Source organism: Perca fluviatilis, chromosome 11 (genome assembly GCF_010015445.1).
Source record: "Perca fluviatilis chromosome 11, GENO_Pfluv_1.0, whole genome shotgun sequence".
Classification (NCBI taxonomy): domain Eukaryota; kingdom Metazoa; phylum Chordata; class Actinopteri; order Perciformes; family Percidae; genus Perca; species Perca fluviatilis.
The window spans coordinates 16,901,171-16,921,578 of NC_053122.1; the positions used below are offsets into that span (position 1 = coordinate 16,901,171).

General features: G+C 39.8%; 1 protein-coding gene across 9 annotated transcripts in view; it reads right to left on the reverse strand.

Annotated features, from left to right (window-relative positions):
• The window catches only part of LOC120568369 (receptor-type tyrosine-protein phosphatase mu-like), a 167,817-nt gene that overhangs the window by 53,361 nt on the left and 94,048 nt on the right, over positions 1–20,408 (reverse strand). For 6 of the 9 annotated variants that reach the window (XM_039815847.1, XM_039815846.1, XM_039815845.1 and 3 more), the window contains exons 10-16: positions 19,728–19,929; positions 17,850–17,952; positions 7,794–8,067; positions 4,750–4,786; positions 3,907–3,981; positions 2,217–2,352; positions 635–664 (exon numbers count right to left, since the gene is read on the reverse strand). In XM_039815847.1, coding sequence (XP_039671781.1) covers positions 635–664; positions 2,217–2,352; positions 3,907–3,981; positions 4,750–4,786; positions 7,794–8,067; positions 17,850–17,952; positions 19,728–19,929 — 857 coding nt within the window. The remainder of the gene's footprint in view (positions 1–634; positions 665–2,216; positions 2,353–3,906; positions 3,982–4,749; positions 4,787–7,793; positions 8,068–17,849; positions 17,953–19,727; positions 19,930–20,408) is intronic. The other 3 variants (XM_039815850.1, XM_039815851.1, XM_039815852.1) reach the window with 1 other exon arrangement.

The window sequence follows — 20,408 nt, forward strand, 5'->3', positions numbered from 1 at the left end:
CACACACACACACACACACACACACACACACACACACACACACACACACACACACACACACACACACACACACACTTGTGTACAAAATGTGAAATATTTGTATTAGTTCATTGAGGTTCTGGGCACAACTAAAGCATAGATTCCCTGTGATAGGCACTTCAAAAAATCTAACTTTGACAAGTCAACAGAGATGAAATCATTGGAGTCGAATGAAAAATTCACACTCAGTAAAAATGCAGTAGTTCCTGCACTGATTTTTTTTCTTCTTTCACAAGAGGAGTTTGGCAACCGTGCAATCGTTAAGGCAGTTTAGTTCATCATTTGATAAACAAACTTCTTTAAAGTCTCGCAGAAATGATGTCTGCAATAACATTTCTGTGGCTGGTTGATGTTGTGGGGGTGTAGCTGCGTCTGCATGCTTTCGTCAGAAGTGGTGCCAATGTGACATACGGTATGATGTGCTCATCATGTGGAGATGCATTGGAGTGGCGTCCTCTGTTCCTCCAGCAGAGATTACAGTTGGGCCTCTGTAATAGCTCTGAGCAGGAGGAGAATGACATGGCTCTTTGCATGCATGGGAAACAGTGTGTGGGTGATAAGCATGGCACTAACATTACACAAAGTGGTTACTTACAGGTAGTAAGTGTAGGAGTGATAGGTTCTTCTGCCGAGTGGGGTGGTGGTAGGATTTAAGCAGTGGAAGAGGGGAGGGGATGGAATGAAAAGGAAAGAAAAAGTAAAAATATATTAATGTTTGAAAAAAGAGTAGAAATGAACAAAAATCAGATATGGTGGCATACGTGGAGGTAAACTAGTGATCATGAGGGCAAAGGTGATCGCTTGGAGTCATGTCATGCTTTGCAAGGGGGGAAGAGGGGGGCTCCGTACAGTACAGTTGAAACTAATTATTTTGATATTGAGCTGGTTTACAACATGTGATGGCAAATTAAAGGAAACATTTATGAACACATCATTTTATACATCTATAAAAATCACCATATCTGACCTCCAAGGTGCAAACTTAATGAGTGCTTTGAATGTCTAAACACAACTTAGATTCCCTGTTGGTAAGAGTAAATTACACAAAATTCAACCAATGAAGTCATCTCCATCTCTGGTTTGATTAAGGCTAATTGAAAACAATTCCATTACTGGCTGCTGATTTTCACACCCACCCACTGATCGCTGTGCTACACAAACAGGGCCTGCTGTAGTAAATGAAGAATCGTATATTACTGTCAAAAATAAACATGGAACATAGTGATTATATTAGTACACAACTACGCCTCCATACTCCGCTTCATCTACTCCATACTGACATTTACTCTTTAAATCGACACAAGCTATGGTGCCTTGCAAAAGTATTACCGTTTTGTAATAATGGATTTAATGGTGCCCTGTGAGACATTCAAGTGTAAGACTCTCACCACTTTTTACTATTTTGTGTAGGTCCATTACATAAAATTCAAATAAAAATCCATTTAAATTACAGGTTGTAATGCAACACAATAGGAAAATAGTTTTTTGAAAGGCACTGTATCTATCTAAAGGAGAACGTACAGTAAAGTGCAGCTAATACATGATAAGTTTTACTGGCATATTGATATTTATTTATTTTATTTTTTTCACAATGGAGATATTAAAGGAAACCAACTTGTGTCCACCAAAGAAATCTCTGCAGGAACTGACGTTTTATTTCAGGGCTTGCTGTGGACAAAAGGGGGTTGATATTTGCTGAGCTTAAGCTCCCCTGATAGCTGGGATATGTACAGAGGACCTCTCTCCAGTACGAGGTCGAGGGCTAATGCAAACTTAGCCTTCAGTTATGTGGCCATCCTCTTTCCTTTTGAACATTTCATCATATTTTCTTTCTTATCTCCTCTCTGCCTCTCTTCAGACCACCGGCCTTAAAAAAAAAATTTTTTTTCCTTTTCCCATTCTAATGTCATTGAAGCGCTGCGCATTTGTTAGAGGGTGCCGTGGAAACGGATTAATATTTCATGGCACACTGTATCTCATGGCTGTAAACAGCCTTAATGGGGCGTATCAACATGATCAAATTAATTATTTAGTACGACACTGACAATACTACCGTTTGAGGGAGAAATTTACAAAATGATGAAACAGAAACTACTTATTTGTGAGCACCCTGCAAGTCAGTTCAACCTCTTCACAAATCCCAAGTAGTATTTCAACGAGTAAGAAAAAAAGCTTACCTTTTCTTCATGAGGAGCACCACTCCTAAGAAGATGATGACGAAGAGGAGGATGCCAGCGATGACCCCAGCGATCTTCACCGTGTGGTCCGTTTGTTTCTCTGGCTCCACCGCATCAGGTTTGTGAGTGGCTGCTCCTGAAAAACATCACAATGCATCAAGATCAAAGAAAAAAAGTGCAACTGATCTGGCAGACTGTGAAACACATTTAATGACCATTTGCTATTGTTCTACATGAGCCAAACTGCAGAGTGTGCATCCATGCTTTCAGTATGTCCTCTCATTGATTTGCCTATGTGGAGGACTGAGGTTGGTAATTCAATACACTGATATTCTGCGGCATTCTGTGGAGCATAAATATCAATATAAATGTATTGGCTCAGAGCAATGTTTACTCTGAATGTAAGTGACTCCCTATTGTCCTGAAGACTCCACCTTTAGCTTCGTCCTTAGTGGACATCAGCGCTCTGTGGATGAAGCTGCACTGGGAGAGATAAGCTTGCACCATCTTTACCCTTGGTTAATCATGTTTGGGGCAAATGGTTGCTGGGCTGTAAAAAATGTAGGATGCAGGGCGGGAAAGATAATACCCAAGAAGATAAAAAAGCCTGAAATAACCAAAACATTAAGTATCAGCTCGGGAGGAGATAGCCAACAACGAGAGACACAAAGAGAGAGGGAGGGGGAAAAAAAATGTCTTGTTTTAACAGCATCTGCTCTCTGGGAAGTGATAAGAGGCCCTCTGAGGAAAGCAACGTTCCTGGAATGACAACTGTCCACCTGAACAACACCATTATTCCTTGTCACCAGGGGTAAATTTAGAATGATAAATTGTTATGTCAGACCAATCTGTTAGAGCGGGCTTCCTACTCTCCTCAACGTTGCCATTTTCTCTCACTATCAAAACAAGGTAAATATCTATCCCGGGCTGGTTGTGACATATTGTTCTTGCTCTGGTGTGTTATTATCAACAGCCAGGCCTTTATTTGGATATACGTTTTTAAGACAGAGATTTCAAGACGGGTGACATATTAACAATTAAGTCTGGACGGATGGAGCAGATTTGTCCCACTATACTGTTACAGGCTAATCTTACAGAAATGCTGTCAGTGACAAATCCCCATTTGAGCTGTGAGTGTTGGGTGTTCGCTGCTACAAGTCAATACTCTTCCATTCTAGCCTGAGAGAATTTGAGATTCACACACAAGTAGAAACTGAGCAGAATTTTAATAATTAGACGCCACTACACTCTTGACAACTCTCCAGAACTTTACGACGAGCACTACAGCATCCTTTTGTGCGTTTATAGTTGTCGCAACTGCAGCAACCAACACCTACCAACATTTAATCTCCTAAAGATAATGAGAAATATTCATGAAAAGGGGATTAACTCCTGTGAAAAATCTCCAACACTGACACATCAAATGAGAATCGCACCTCAAACAGGTCTTTCATGTCCAGTAATACTGAGAAGATGAAGGTAAAAGACAATGTCTGAGAGTCTTATCACACTGATTCTATGCACATAGCAGGACAATAAACAAAACCACACACACGCAATATGCCACTTGTTTTCCTTTTGAGGGAATTGTCAGTATGGCCGCCACACTAAACATATAGTGGGTAAAACCAAGTTGTGGACAGAATAACTGAGATGGTGAGAGAATGCGCAGAAAGCTTACGGGGCTGACCTGTTAGTTGGTTGTCACCGGCCGCTGGGGCGATGCGGATGTAGGGGGTTGTGAGCTGAGTCACGAGTATGGCGGCTGAGTAGAGTCAGTAGATCCAGGATAGCATGCAGTAGAGAGACATTGAGAGAGACAGGCCACACTGAAGCTGAAAACAGCCACACCAACACTTCCCATCATCATGCAACACTGGGGCAGAGAAAGACACCCATTACAGCATTCACAATTTGTTTTGCCAAGTTAGCAACCGCAATCATTTCACAGTTCATGTCTTTATGAGCCAAGCATAGTGCATTTAAATGTATCCCTTCGGGTGAGAAATTGCTTATATATGATCCTTCTACTTCTGATATGTGCCATTTTACTTCAGCCTATTGAGCCATGTGGATGGAGATATCTGGAACTCCACACAAAATCCATAGTGGAGCTGCAAAATATACAAGATTGTCAGGGCATGTGACAGGACCTCCCATGGCCCAGAACGGAGTGTGGCTAGGGCTCCCTCTGGCCTTATCAATTCTGCTCCCCCGGATCAATGGTGCTTAGACTTCATCACTTTTAATGTGTGGAGCAGGAAGTACGGGCGCATAGCTAAGTACCTGGAGACCTCAATGGGCACGCAGGCTGCCTCCCAGTCATGGAAAAACACGTTCCTGGACAATGTTTTAAAGTGAAGACACTTACAAAAGGTAACACATTACAGCTAACATGCTTAATGAAGATTGAGTGTCACGATGTGATTGCCAGTTCATATCAATTTCATGTTTATTTGGTTAGTTCTCAGACATCATATGCAAGTGCTGTTAAGAAATACATACAGCAAACTTCAATCTGATGTATTCCTACCTTTGGTGGCTACGCGAACACAGTCAAGTTTGGTCTCCTGTGCAAAGAGAAACATTTAAGAGGGAAGGGGAAGAAAAAGAAGAGGATCAGAGTTTAATATGATAAACATGCAAAGACATGAGACACACAACACCTATGTAAGAACTCATGGTTACAACAAAACAGCTCCGTCAGTTCCATGCTGTCCCCTATCATCTGTTGAGCTCAGTGACTGTGACACAAAACGCAGTTAGGCGAGCGGGCCTACAGCACAGATTAGTGGTGCTGAGCTGCTGATTTGTCAGCCAACAGCGATCTGTTGGCAGCCTGTGGCTCAAGGTGGTCAGCCACTGTGGAGAAACCCGAGCCCTGTGACAAGCGACACCATCCCAGCATGCAGGGCTCCGAAATGACACGTCAGGGAGCCTTTCTGAATATGTAATAGAGTTTGAGCTCTGACAACAGCCTTCAACAACATATAAAAAAAAAACAAAAAAAAAAACACTGCTCTCGCTGATGGCAGAGAAGTTTGTTGTCAACAATGGTCTGGTGAACAGGAAAAAAGGACACAGACAGGAACGGGGAGGCAATGAGTAATACAACACAAAAGACATGAGAGCTGTGTCCCTGTGTTTGACGCAGCCAAGCTGTCCAATGAGCAATGAACACACATACGAGACACATCATTTCGAGGCCACGAGAGGCATAATGAAGAGAAGGAAAAAAAACATCAATGTTCATGTGATCCTGGGTGCATGTGTATTCACATTACTCCTGCCAGATGGTTGTTGAAGGCAACATAACCAGAAGTTTTTTGGGGATTTTTATTTGAATAGAAGGCTAAAAGAATTCTATGTGTTGATGGCACTCACCTTATCTAAGTGCTAATTAAATTTAAGAGGCCCAAACAAATCACTCCAACATCATTAGACATTAATTAAAGCTTGCGGTACTATCCACTGACAGTGATGGCTTAATAAAAGAGAGTGCACTGGCCTCTGTAAATCAAAACATTGAATATAAAAATAATGTCCATCACAGAGACAGAGCTTTATGCTGTGTCAACAAGGGACTCTTTCCTTTTGTTTGTGCAAGGAAGAGCACTATCAGCCAATTCATATCATTCACTGATTCGACCTGGAAAGTTTCCGACCGCCAATGCTTTGCTCTCGAGAGCACACTTGCTAATTGGATTCAGCCCTGCCGCACATGTTATTTCAATTGCCTCCTTAAAGACGTGCTGGTGTTTCTCAAGGAGGCTGTTTATGGGGATTTTAATTCAGGACCACAATCGGTGGGGCTCTTGAAGTCGCCATTGAGCGGTCTGCCGCGGCCCCGTGGAGGGAGGGGCCCCGCCAAGTGCCACTTGATGACAGAGGCTGCGACCTATACGATCGGTAACCCCATTGTTGCTTCCTGCCTCCCATACTTAGCTGCCGCTGGGACGACTGCCTCTCTTAAATGCTGTTGATCAAAGGCTTGTCTAGCGTTTGGCATAAAGTTCAATAGGAAAAGGCAGGACAACAGGGCCAGAGTAATGGAGGGAGAGCGCATGTCACCACATAAAGCTTTGCATCCCACGCCTGACCCTGCTGTAGCCTATTAAGAGTTTAGACAGTGCTGTTGGTACACCCCACCAGAGTACTATCACATCTATCAGAGGCCAAATGCAATTGTGCTGCTGCATGCACATGTCTGCCTACAGTATGTGAGCAGCAGTGGTGGAATGTAACTAAGTACATTTACTCAAGTACTGTACTTAAGTACAAATTTTAGTAGTTACTTGTAGTTTACTTGAGACTTTTCTTTTCATGCCCCTTTATACTTCTACTCCGCTACATGTCAGAGAGAAATATTGTACTTTTTACTTTAGTTACTAATTACTTTACAAATTAAGATTTTTGCACACAAAATACATGTAGTTTATAAAATACTATGTTTTATTATAAATAAAACTACCTATAAGATATAGGCCTATAAGTTAATTAGAAGATTAAACACAAAGTTGATTGACAGAACTGTTTTGATCGTTTCCGGTTTCTAAAATGTGAGGATTTTTCCGCATTGAGTACTTTTAATACTTTAAGTACATTTTCCTGATCATACTTACATACTTTTACTTAAGTAACATTTTCAATGTAGGACTTTTACTTGTAACAGAGTATTTTTTACAGTGTAGTATTAGTACTTTTACTTAAGTAAAGGATCTGAATACTTCTTCCACTACTGGTGAGCAGCTACTGTGTAGAGTCAGGGACTTCTGTAGTCAGCCACTTCAGTCCCTTTCATTCACTTAGTCAATCAATCTGTTAGTCAGCCTTTCATTCACATTTAACCCACCATAATATTTAGCATTGTTTCATGTACACACTCATGTGGATATGCATATGATGTAAAAAGAGAGGAGAGGTTTGCCAAGCAGTATGTTACAGTAATTTTAAAGGTGCATGCATTTTTTTTAGTGCTTGAGGTTCATTAAATTAAGTGCACAAATTAATAATGTAATTGTCTAGTTGCTGAGGTACTGTATGTACTTATTAGCACAGCACTTTAAGACGTGCTGTCAAACAATAAACTGTCAACCTGGCACCCAACACACAACATGTAATCTAGAAGAAGTACTATTTTTTGCCTCTCTTTGTCATCTTTGTTATTATTCTTTGGTTATAAGTGGTGGAAGAAGTATTCAGATCCGTTACTTCAGTAAATGGACTAATCACCACAATATTCCATTACAAGAAATGCATTTAAAATATTACTTAAGTAAAAGTACTATTATCTATTACTATTAGTATTATCAACAAAATGAAAAAGCACAATATTTCCCTTTGGAATGTAGTAGAGTAGAAAGTAACATAAAATGGGAATATAAACGTAAAGCACCTCAAAAATTGTTCTTAAGTGCAATATTTGAGTAAAGGTACTTGGTTGCTTTCCACCAGTGGGTGTAAAGCAAAGAAAAACTGGCCAAATTTTTCAAAAATGTCTCATTTGGAAACACCATGCAGCTTCAGTGTAACTTACTGAACTAGCATGAATAAAATAAACATTTTAGAAACACCCACCCCGTTGGCTGTGCTGACAGCCTGGTAGTAGATGCTGTAGCTTTTCTGAGGCAGCAGAGGGGCGTTCCAGTAGCCGTTGTAGGTCTTGTTGTCCCCCACAGTGAAGGGCTGGGGTGAGTGGATGCCGCCGGCAGGGAACTGAGCAGTGAAGTAGTACTGAGAGTTTAGGAGCGTGGCGTTCTGGAAGTGAATGGGAACTGGGTAGCAGCGCAGGATTTCTGCTGTGCCTCGTGCTCTGCGTGGACGTTCCTCCTCCACCACCACCTGGTATGCACTGCAAACACAGGAAACAGAATTAAGAGAATCCAATGGTACAAACGGGTGCTTGCAGAACACTGTTGGCAATGCAGGCAATTTTTTTTTATTTTGCCTAAAAATGTCCCTTTTTATGAATGGCACAGAAAGGCATATTTCAAAGCTCCAAATCCCAGAGTACACAGAGTCTCTAGAAATTCTTCTTTATTTACACACGAGATGGAAGAGATTATTGGATAGATAATTTTTTATCCAGCCATTTTAGATTTGCTTATTAAAAGTTTTAAATCAAAGCAATACAATATAGTACATGGTCATGTAAATGTGTTTAACTCAGGATACATTATAAATACATGATAAAGAATGTGTGTAAACACTTCCTTTCATCTCTGTGCATAAAGTCAATATAAACTGGGATAAACTTTTGCCATCTTTAAAAGCACAACTTTTTGAGACCTTTCGGTGATTTCTTTTGGTGTACACAAGTTACAAAACAGGCTGCTAGCCTAAAGCTAGAATTGATAGGATAAAGCAGTGCAGTTACAGGAAGAGTATCACAAGAATTTGTTGACAAATGAAAAAAAAAATGCATTGTAGAGTGGAAGAAAATGGCAATGAAGTATTCTGACATTAATTTACGTTAAATAAACAACTTATCAAATTGGTAACCTAACATATTCACTTGTGTATCCAAGTGAACAGGATAGATAAAAAATACAGTGCAAGATAAATGAGCAGTGACACAGGACAAGGCCTGACATTATTTGCATTTTCATTATTCAACAACTGAAAAGGTTAACGGCTCTTTCCATTTCCTCGCCATCCGAGCCTTGTGTTTAGCTAGTTGAAAACTGCAGCCCTCTGTGCCTCTGACAGAGATGACATTGTCTCTGAGCTGGCCACTTAGCTTGAGGCGGAGACTGACTGTATTATAGACTTTCACGTTAGTATGCATCTTGCATTCACCTGGTAAATCTATTGAGTAGCTGAGTGACAAAGTCTGTTTACAGCTGCCACAGAGAATAACCAGCCATGATTGGGGACTAGTGTTCCATTTCCAAAAAGAGTCATGCAAACAACAAGTTATTATTACAGAAGACAGAGCAAAGTTACACTGCACACTGAATGAATGCATGACATTTGTTTTTTTATGAATGAATGAATGAATGAACACTATGATGTGACATGCTCTGGTTCTCTAGTTTTGGAAAGCTGATTTCTGATTTTAGCAAATTTCTTTTTTCATAATTGATTGGTTTACAAAAATGAATTAATAAATAATTTGCACATTGTTGAACGTCCATTTTGTTTGTATCATGCACATGCACCAGGACACCCATGCAAGCACGATCACGAGGGCGACACAATATTATTCCACTGATAGAGACCACCGAGAGCTGGTGGCAGCAAGGTTTTGCAAATGTCTGCAAATGAGCAAGGAAATGCATTTAATATATTAGTTAGCCCTCAAGGATACACAAGGGGCCATTTACACCTGGTATTACCATCTGTATGTGGATAATGACATCCGATCCATGCATTCACACCTGGTATTAATATAATTTCCTGTTATTTAGATTCTGCCCACATTGTGATCAGATCTCAACGTGCAAATTAGTTAGGTGGGGCTGACGGACTTGTCGGAAGTCTGTAAGAGAAGACTTATATCTGCTACTACAAGTAGCTTTTGCTGGGTTTGCTTCAGCCAGCAGGAAGAGGCGGAGTTAGGTGACCGTTCAACTTGCTAGGCCGCTCTTTTCTTAAGAATGCGGTCACACTGTGTGGCTTGCATTTACATCTGACTGAGAGACGATCACAAAGCAAGGCAGACCTCCATCCTTCATGGTGTGGTATGGCCGATCCCAATCCATTCTGGATGCAGTTACACCTGGCATTAACCTGGCTGTTTCTTCCTTCTTTGTTGGAAGTAGCCTGAGACCCAACATTTTCATTGGCAACGATTGCTTCTGTAATTGTTGTACATTTGACAATAAAAAAACTTGAAGAGCTGTGCTGATCACAGCTTAGATTTATTAGAATTGGAAATAAATGCGTTTATACATTGCTCTCTTGTGAGTTTGCCTTCTGAAAATAGTTAGCAAATTTACAAGTCTATTTTGCAAACAACCATTTCAATCATTGTGAAGCATGCCATATAAAATAAACATTACAATGGGTACGGCCTGGCAGGATGTAGAGCTTCAATGACCCGAATATTTTTTTCTTTGGCCCACATTATTAGAACATCAAGTACAAACAAATCTGCACTGTAGTGTATGTACTCTTAAGCTGTACAGTTACAGTACAAACAGCACTGGAGATGATCAATTGTTCCCCGCAGTTTGTGCTGGATGATTAAGTGTCCCCTTGTGTGTATAGCATGGGCTCTTTAACCCTATAGTTTATCATAAGGTGCTTGCAGTGTCATTAGAAAATCCCCCTTTGCTCTTGGTGGGTGTGTCCCAATTCCTCAGAGCTCTTCTATTTAGTGCTGGGTTGGGAAGTGATGAAATATTTAATCCTGCTGAGAGTCTGCAGGAGAAATCAGACTTTAATTACTGTCCCCTATTGAGAGCAGAGGTCATAGGGCAGGTGCAGGCGGTACATGATGGGAGCCCCTTAAGTAGCTGCAGAGCACCAGAGAAATGAGTGATGAGGCTGTGTGGAGGCCTCAGCCAAAACACTGTAGATCTGATGTAAGCTATGGGACTATAGAGACTATTCAGAATGATATCTGCTGTCAATCATAGTGCAGTACCCCGGGTTTAATGCATTTTCAGCACATAGCCTAAGAAAGGCTTTCCATGTCTATATTTTTATTTTAGAATTCAGCAATGCCTTGTACAAATGACAGCCACAATAACTATGTTTTTGTTTTGCTTCCGCAATGAACACTTACTCATAGCTTGCCCATATTGGTATTTTAAATTCCAAATCAATCTGCAGATAGTGAAATAAAAACAAAAGCTGGCTCCCCCCAGGTGGCTCCTTATGATATGATGATGTGGCTGTGCCATGACTTAATGATAGACAGTGTGAATGGTGCAGCCTTTCCTCAGGCAAAATACTAAGTGCCACAGGCGATGAGGCTCCAAGGGTAAGAACTCTTGTAATGTGGAAATCTAAACCACTGCTTCTCTTCCACAGAACATCCACTGCAGCAAGAAAACTAAAAACTAGCTCACAATAAATTTGCAATTTAATAAAACTGTTTTGTTCATCTTTGTAAGTGATAGTGACAAAAATACCCACTTTACTGGTTTCACTTAAAGCATATTGCAGGGGTAATATACGGTACTGTTTTCACCTCAACTTCTTATAAAATGTAAAAAGTGACTCGAGTTTAATGTTGGCGATATGAAAATGCAATAATTCCTCTTTTTTATGTTAATTACTGCTGTCATGTTAATGTGCCTTTGAGCAGCTGACACCTTGTCACCTCATGCTGAGTTCACAATTTACATTATGAGTCATTTTGACAGATCAGAGTCATTTAGTCATTTTCTTGATTTAGTATGACATGAATGAGCAATGAAAAAAACAAACAAACAAATGAACAACTACGGCTTGATAACAAGAACAAAACATCCTTTATAGCTTATGTTTCATTTGATCGGATGTCCTACATATCGACGATTATCCAGTGATGGAAGACGTTTTTAAATCATTTACTCAAAGTAGCAATACCACAGTGTATAAATACTCAAATACAAGTTCAAGTCTTGATTTAGTATTTTTACTTATGTAACATATTGAATGCATTAGCAACAAAATGTACTTAAAGAATCAAAAGTACATGTAGTCATTATACAGAATGACCACAGTCAGTGTTGCAGAATTATATTATTATTGTTGCAAAATTATGTCAATCATACTTTAAGGTTGTAGTTGGTCAAGGTGGAACTAATTTTATCCACCTATCTCAAACAATCAATCATATTTTATAAACTGATCATATTATTTGCATATAAAATCTAAATATCAAGGAACACCATTTCCTATTAAAATGTAGTGGAGTAGAAGCACTAAGTAGCATAAAATGTACTGTATGTACTCAAAGTACAAGTACCTTAAAAATTGCAAGACAGTGTTTGATTAAAATGTACTTAGCACTGAGTTTCTTTATGTTTCCATAAATTTACCCGGTAAAACTTGTTCTATTAGCAATGCTGTTAAACCAATCCACAATGTTGCTAGGCAAGTGATGAAAATGTTCAGCTAAATGTAAGGTACTAGTCCCGGTGACAGCCAACTACACCTTCACAAACAGATCACAGATTGAAAGGGGAAACCCCACAGCTCACACCACATGCCTTTTTAAAAACTGCGTAATTATACTTGATTCCCAAACTGCTGAAATCCTTGCCTTCTTTCCCTGAGCAGAAGATGGAAAGACAAGGAGAGAAAAGAAGAATGAAGGCAGAAGGTGTACGAGCAGAATGGTATAAGCTTTTGAAAGTGGTCTGCCAAAGGGGCCGGCAGGGTAGACCTGTATTCCTGCAGTAGCGCTGCAACCTGAGCTGACACCAATTAGGCCTCCTCCAGCCTTGCTGCCCGATAGATTTCAGCTCTGCCGCCATGTGACGCCAACCAATTATGGCGGATTGACTCGGAATCGACTGGATTGTGACCTGAAACTCAGATTTATTTTTCATGTGGGCTGATGGGGGAGAACTCCGGGCTGTTTGAGCAGATGAGGATAGGGGCATGGGGAGCATTTCAATCACTGTCTCTCTCTAATGCTAATCGGTTGGCTCTATATGCCTACATGTCTGATTTAAGAGCGGTTGTAAGTAACACACTTCTCCTGACCCAGCATCCTTCCTCCATGAGTCTGTCTTCTTACTCTTTATATTTCCCTGGTGTCCTTAAAGCTATAAAGCAAACACATTAGAAGGTGCCATAGATTACTTTTGCCATTAAATCGTAAAAAGCATTGACTTGTGTCACGTTTAGAAACAGCTATTAGCGTTTGCTATGCCGTGATCAAAGAAAGTTGGTGCTTATTTTAGGACTGTAGAAAATCACTTAACTGATTTCAGGCCATGGCTGAGCACAGATAATCTGATGCTACAGGGTAGAAACTACACTGAAACTCAGATTTCCTCAATATGCTACTTACAACGCCAGAAACTGCTGTATTTTATAGCTTTTTCTGTTTACCTACATGTGTCTGTGAGCTTGCTTAAGGCAAAGGTTATGGCAAGAAAAGAGAGAAGGGCTGATTTAGTGGTGTGAATGATAAGGAAAGCATCTCAAATCATTTATTTCTGCAGAAGCATGTGAACATTTATTTTGATGCTACGTAGTCAGGAGGCGTATTGTAGCCCTGACGAGGGGCCATTGCAAACATTAGTTTAACACGACATGACTGATAGACAGTTCACTAATCCTCTTAAAGGAACAGTGTCCCCTCTGGTAAAAATTGTTCCCGGCTACGCGTTGTCGTCCCCAGAGATTAGAAGCCAAATCCAAGTTGGAAATGTTATACTGATTAGCAATTACACAAATATGAAAAATTGACTGCCTCCCTCAGCAGTGACAAACGTCCGCCCAGATTCATCTAAAATATGATTTGACTTCAGCATGACTGCAGGGTGCCAGAGTGAAACGGACGTTTGTTGTCTGTTATGTCTTGATTATTTTATGAACCAGAGCTATCGTGTCATCTTCAAGTGTGTTCCCCTTCCTGTATTACAGCAAAACATCTGCTGTTTGAAACTCAAATGTCTGGAGCTCTATTACCTCCCAAAACCAATCAGTGTGCAAGATTGCGTTATCAAATCAGGCTTCATGCTGCTCTGCTCTGCAGTACTGCAGATCAGTGTTCTCCCTTGTCAAATCCCTATTTCATATGGGCTTTAAAATGGATTTCATAAAGTGTTCAATTTCAAAATGAGCCACCCACCACTTTAGAAATGTGATGGCTACTCTTGCAAGTTGCAACATGAGCAGTAGCACACACTTAAATTTAACTTTGGTGTGAAATTTAAGTCCTTCATTGACAAAATGCTAACTCTTCAATAGACTGACTGGATCAGCTATGTTTCCAGGTTTTTGCACTTCAGGGACTCTTTTCAGTACCCCAGGTCATTAAACAATTTGGAAAACATCTCTTTATATGTACCTCAGCTGAAAATGGCACTTAGTCATGTATCTCAAACCTACGGAAGAGGATTGGGGCCACATGTGAATAAAAATATTTAAGTTCGGAGTTTAAAGTCAGAATTATGAAAATAAAGTTAGAATTCTGACTTTTTTCTTAGAATTCTGACTTTATTTTCATAATTAGGACTCTAAACTCAGAACACAAAACATTTTTTCACATGTGGCCCTAATGCTCTTCCGTACAAACCTCAAATCCAGAAGAGATGTTGTGTTTTGATCTTGGGAAATTCAAATGACAGAGAACCAAAACACTGGCACTCACAGATACATAATTTGTCTATTTATCTGCGAGTGCTTTGTTTCTTTGATCCTTGCCACTACCGTGCACCTGATACACTAGATATGGAGCTGTGTGCGCTGCTACTTTGCATTATAAATTCAGATGACTAAATTTATCAATATGATGCCAGAGAGCAGATCCCAACAGACCGCCTAACTCAACTCCTCTGAATGTAAGCTACTTTAGAGTCACCTTAAATTCTCAAAGGCATCGTGTGTCACTTGAGGTGGAGGTAGAAAACACCTTCAAAAGCCTGCAAGGTATCACGTCTTAGGCCTGCATCATAATCTCTCCCGTTTGCTGCCCTCCACCACCTCCTTTTTGTTTTTTTGCAATTCATATTTTGCGTCAGGCGCACACATGAAGGCAGTATACTGGCCTTTATGTCCTGCGAGATTTAAGAGAAAGGAGGAGGTGGGGGAAAGAAATGTGTACCTGAAAATCCCCAAAGTTTGGAGATGCTGTGATCAAAGGATGCCTCAATTAGTTCTGAGTTGTAGTTTGTGCCATGTTCTGAACTCTGACGAATGGTGGTAAATTTTTTTAATGGATTATCTTGAGAGACTCATTAAACATATATAATCCTTCAAACTAAATGTATGTATCAAAACACATTATTTTCTCTTTCTCTAATAATTAACAAGCACTGTCACTGAGTTTATTCCCATCTAAAACGGATTGGATGTCAATCCTCACTTTTAGGATTATGTTAAAGCACCAGTGCACAGTAACGTCTCAGCTCCATCAAACAGAATGAGGTGCGTCTCAAACCTCAGGTTATATCTCCAAAGAAAACTTTCTTTCATCTGGTTGCGAGGTGAGCATGCCTATGGAAAACAAAAGAGGAGCCCAGCATGGTAATTAATGAAAGCTCCAATTCACCACACTCCTGTTAATTATAATTAGGGGATTGTAATTAGCCCACTGAAAGAAAGGCAGCCTGAGTACGGCCTTCTGAATTGTACCTGCGAGAAGATTAAAAAGCGATCACTCTGGCTTTCTTGCTGAGGCCTCACCATTTGGCGCCGGGGCATTAATCTGGGCAGCTGCACATACGGGAAACGTGAGCTGACAAGCCTGACTAAAGATCTCCAGGCTGTAATCTTTGAAGGACTCAGATGAGTTGATAGTGTAAAATTGAGTTTTACAGTGAGCATAAGTGTTTATCACTTCCTCATATGAAGGAGTTAACCCATTTTTCTTTAATATTGGCATGGACAATTCTCTTCGCTTACTACCAGCAGGAAGGATGTAGAAAGCCTTGTTATCCTTCAATAAACTGTAAATCAAGTTGACGGTTCTATTACTAAGCAGCTACTCTAAAAAATTAAAACTTTTGCCAACCAACAGGGGCTGCTCTTATGGACATGATCCATCACTGGCTTTCTTCTGTCGGTTGTTTTTGATGGGGCACCCTGGCCAAGCCAGAAGCACCTTAGCTGGCGTTTGCTCGTTAAATGTTTTATACTCTGTATAACCCAACCAATGGCAGCAATTTAAAGAAATAGTTGCGTATGGCTATTTGCTTTTTTGAAAGAAAAGAGATATGTAGAGCAATACCACACTGATATCTGTCAAATATCAATCTGTTTACCAGCATCCCTAAAGCTCACTAATTAACTCTTCTCTGCGCTGGTAAAGTAGGTGGCTTTTTAACCTTTGGATGGAGCCAGGCTAGCAGATTCCTTCCAGGGCTAAGCTAAGCTAATTGTCTACTTAACATCATATTTAAAACAGGACAGAAAGAAATTCTTATATTTCAAAATGATTCCTTTGTGTAGAGAGTTACTGTGTACTCCCAAGTTTGGAAGACATCATTAGGCAAAAACAAATCAGTAAAAAATATAGTCTATATTAAATTGTCAAGCAAATATTTATCCCACCTTATTCCTAATATAATAAGGTAAGGAAATTTCCCTCCAGGGATTTATAAAAGCTTATCTTATTTTAACTTGCTTCAACGTTAATGCGACATTTATGCTTGTAACACATATTCAGTCCCTCCAGAAAAACGCGATTATGCGTTCGCATAATTCAATGCATAATCAGCCAAAGTCCGCATATTCACTCAGGGGCCGCAATTTTTCGAATATGCCGCATAAATTGCCGATTTCCGCGCAAAACATGCGGTGCTTTCATGATTTCATAATCCCCGCATTTTCGTTGCAAAAAAGTCACATATATCTTAGCAGAAAGTTGAAAAAAATGTGCGTTTACTTCACACAAAGGCAGCCATTTTCCCCTGTTGCCATGGGAACAAAGTGGTGTAATTACGCGACGTGAACATCATCGAAAAGCAGGTGTTGGAGGTTGAATTTGACATGTACTTTGAGTCTCTTAAGTTGGTATCCAATAAGTAACCTTTATATCTGATGTCTACTCAAATTTCTTTGTTTAAGTGCTCCTGCTGTCTATATTATTAATGATTTTTGAAAGTCTGTCTCTTTTGTATCTTTTATTTCCCTCTCTTTAGACTATTACTTTTATGTTTACTTTAATATTATATTATTTGTATATATTTTTGTATCTTATTTGTTTACTTATTGCAATGACTGAATATCTGTAAACTATTTTTGGAAATTAAGTTTAAAAAAAGCAGGGTGTTGGGGGAATGACTTTTTCATCAAACCGCAGTTTTTGCAAGTTCCCGCAATTTTTGCAAGTTCCCGCAATTTCATCGCATAAAATTGCATAAATATCCCGCATATATGATGAATTATCCACACACACACACACACACACACACACACACACACACACACACACACACACACACACACACACACACACACACACACACACACACACACACACACACACACACACACACACACACACACACACACACACACACGATCAAGCAAGTATGAAGTATTCCTGCCAGAAGCCCACAGTGGCCTTGAGTAAACCAAAATGATGACTTTTGTCCAACAGCCTTGCATTTACGGTGCACAGTACAGCTGTACTGCTTCCCCCATAATGGCTAACAAACGCAGCATCAAGCAGGCAGAATTCCTCTGTTCCACAGAAGCCTGTGGTGGCTCGGGGTGCCCGGTACATGAAAGACATGTAAGGGAAAGAGATCCTAAAGCTAGCCTTGGCTGCATCGGGTTTTGTTCTTATCTTCAAAGGCTGTGCTTCTTTTTCCACAGGATCAAAATCCACAAACAAATAAAGCTCAGAAAATTAGATGTGTATAGTAAGCTACTGAATTCCCCGGCAACATTCTTTCATGGTGGGGTATTGATAAAAACAAGCTCTTTGATAATTTTCTGTTGCTGATGGTGGTTCCTGGTGTTTTTACCCTGTGCTGTGCTGTGCTGTCTGTGCGAGTCCTTATTGTGAAAGCCTACCTTACAGGTGCACCTCTGCTTTGGGCAGGTTTAAGCAGGACAGTGACTGTGCTGTCGGTTTGGTTCAGAGAGGTCTCCTGGTCATACGCCGGCATGGAAGGAGCTGAGGAGAAAACAAATTGGAGTGGTTTTACTACACTGCAAAGCAAAGTTCAAAACAGCCAATTTTCTCACTTTTACAATGAGCACTTCATGCCTTTTGCCTTTATAGCGCCATCATTTAATCATTAAGTCTAGCTATAACAGAAGAGGGAAACATTTGCTGCTGTCACAAAAGTATTCACAAAGCATTCTTCAAAATAGCGCAAAAATGTATCACAAAAAAAAACGGTCAAAAGTAAGAATTGCCAACTAGTCTCATGGTCATTATCTAAATCAATCCCAGTTTTCATTAAGTAAGACCAGCCAGGGTTCATGGAAACTAAAAGCACAATTTGTCTTTGAACAATCAGGCAATTGTGCTAAATCTAATGTAATTGCAAGACTAAATAGCACTGAAATTAATTTAACAAAACACCTAGCTGGTTCAGTGATAAAAGGATAGGATCGTATTACATTATGTTACTTATTACACGGCTACTTAAAAAATAAATCAATAATTTGACACAAAACATTGATTTTGATATGATTTTATTGATTTAAAAATGGTCCTCCAGTCTATGATCAGGACTGCGCCCATAGAAGCAACTTGTTATTCAGAAATAACAGACCATAGAAGGCCGTAATTGATGAATCAGAATTAGGTATTAAACAAAGCCGTGTAACAAATATATAGTGGATGATATTAGTAAAAAATTTTCGTTAATTTATTACGTTGGACACCAGATGGATAAGATTTACCCTTTGAGACAAAAGAATTATACATAAGACAGAGCATTAGGGCCACATCAAGGAGAAAAAGTCAACATGAGAAAAAAGTTTAAATACTTTTTCGAGAATAAAGTCAACATGACGAGAATAAAGTCGAAATACCATTTCGAAAATAAAGTTGAAATGTCGAGATTAAAGTTGAAATGACGAGAATAAATTCAACTCCTTTATCACTTAATTATATAAGAGCGACTGTCCGCCATGCCAGCTGCCTTGTAGGCTACATCATAGATATGGGTTACGTCCTTGGAGAGCCGCGCTCGCCTGAGCCCCACTCCTTCAGGATCAAACAATTTGATCAATTGTCTTATTGTGTCTTGTGATACAACATATGCGTAGGTGTAACCATCGATACCCTTGCATCTGTCCATTACAAGCTATTTCAGTTCGCAGGAATACGGCCACCTCCTCCAAGTTTGTGTTGTTTCTCCTTCTGAACGGACGCAGTTTCGGCACAATCTCTTCCAAGTCCTAATACTTATCACCATACTGTGTTTATGCGCTAAAAGAGAAATAATTTCCTTGTTATTAAAACTGATTCTGAAGTATAATTTCACGAGTTCATATAGGCCTTCACAATGCATTTTGTAGAAGACTATAGATAAAGCTAGTAGTTTGGTTTATTCTCAGAAGTCCGACTTGATTCTTGAAATATTATATCGACATGTCGACTTTATTCTCGAAATGGTATTTTTAACTTTATTCTCGTCATGTTGACTTTATTCTCGGCATTTCGACTTTATTCTCGACATTTCGACTTTGTTCTCGAAATGCAAAATAAATAAAAAATCTTCTTCCTTCATTTTTTTTCCCTTGATGTGGCCCTAACGCTCCGTCGTAGATATCAGTTAAGTGAAATCATTGCTATCTAATCTTTGCTTGAGTTATAATCAAGTTCCATTTTCCATTCAAACATTTGGACCTAAAGAACTCCCGCGGCGTTAAATGGTACACTACTTATTCAACATCATTCACACACTGAACGGCCATGCTTTTTACACTTCTGACCTGATATCTTGGTGGTGAACTGAGTGATGATAGGGGGTCCGTAGCCCTTGGCTGTGCTGGCACGCAGGGTGAAGGAGTACGTAGAGCCTGGGTAGAGGCCTGTGAACATGTGGGTGGTCTCGTTGCCCAACTTCACTACCTTCCCACTCTGGTTGGAGAGGTCCAGCTCAGGGTCAAAGGAGCTCACAGCCTTGTAGGAGATCTAGGAAGGAAGGAAATTAATATTCCAACACTGGCCTCTGGTACTCGGCACTCAGCTCTCCTCAGCTGAGGAGGATATGCATTCATACATTGAAACGTTTTATGTTGGACTCATCCAATTGGCTCTGCAAGCTAAAGCATTCACTTTACTGTGCTTACTGTGTTGAGGTTTTCTATCCCACTCATGCTGCTAAGAGTTATCCTATTCTTTAATCTCTCTTTACCCTCTGCACTACTCAGTACTACCGAAAGCTACAGAGCAATATTTTTTTAAGTCTTATGTTGTACAATACTTTGTGTGTACGCTTAGAAATAACTAGCTGAATTACATATATTTGTACAACTAAATGCAAAACTGACCAAATACCTGTAAAACTAATGACATTACCATCATCCTTAGCTGTTCTTCATGTTTAAAACTAGCAAATGTTAGCATGCTAAGATGGTGAAAATGGTAAACACCATACCCGCTAAACTTCA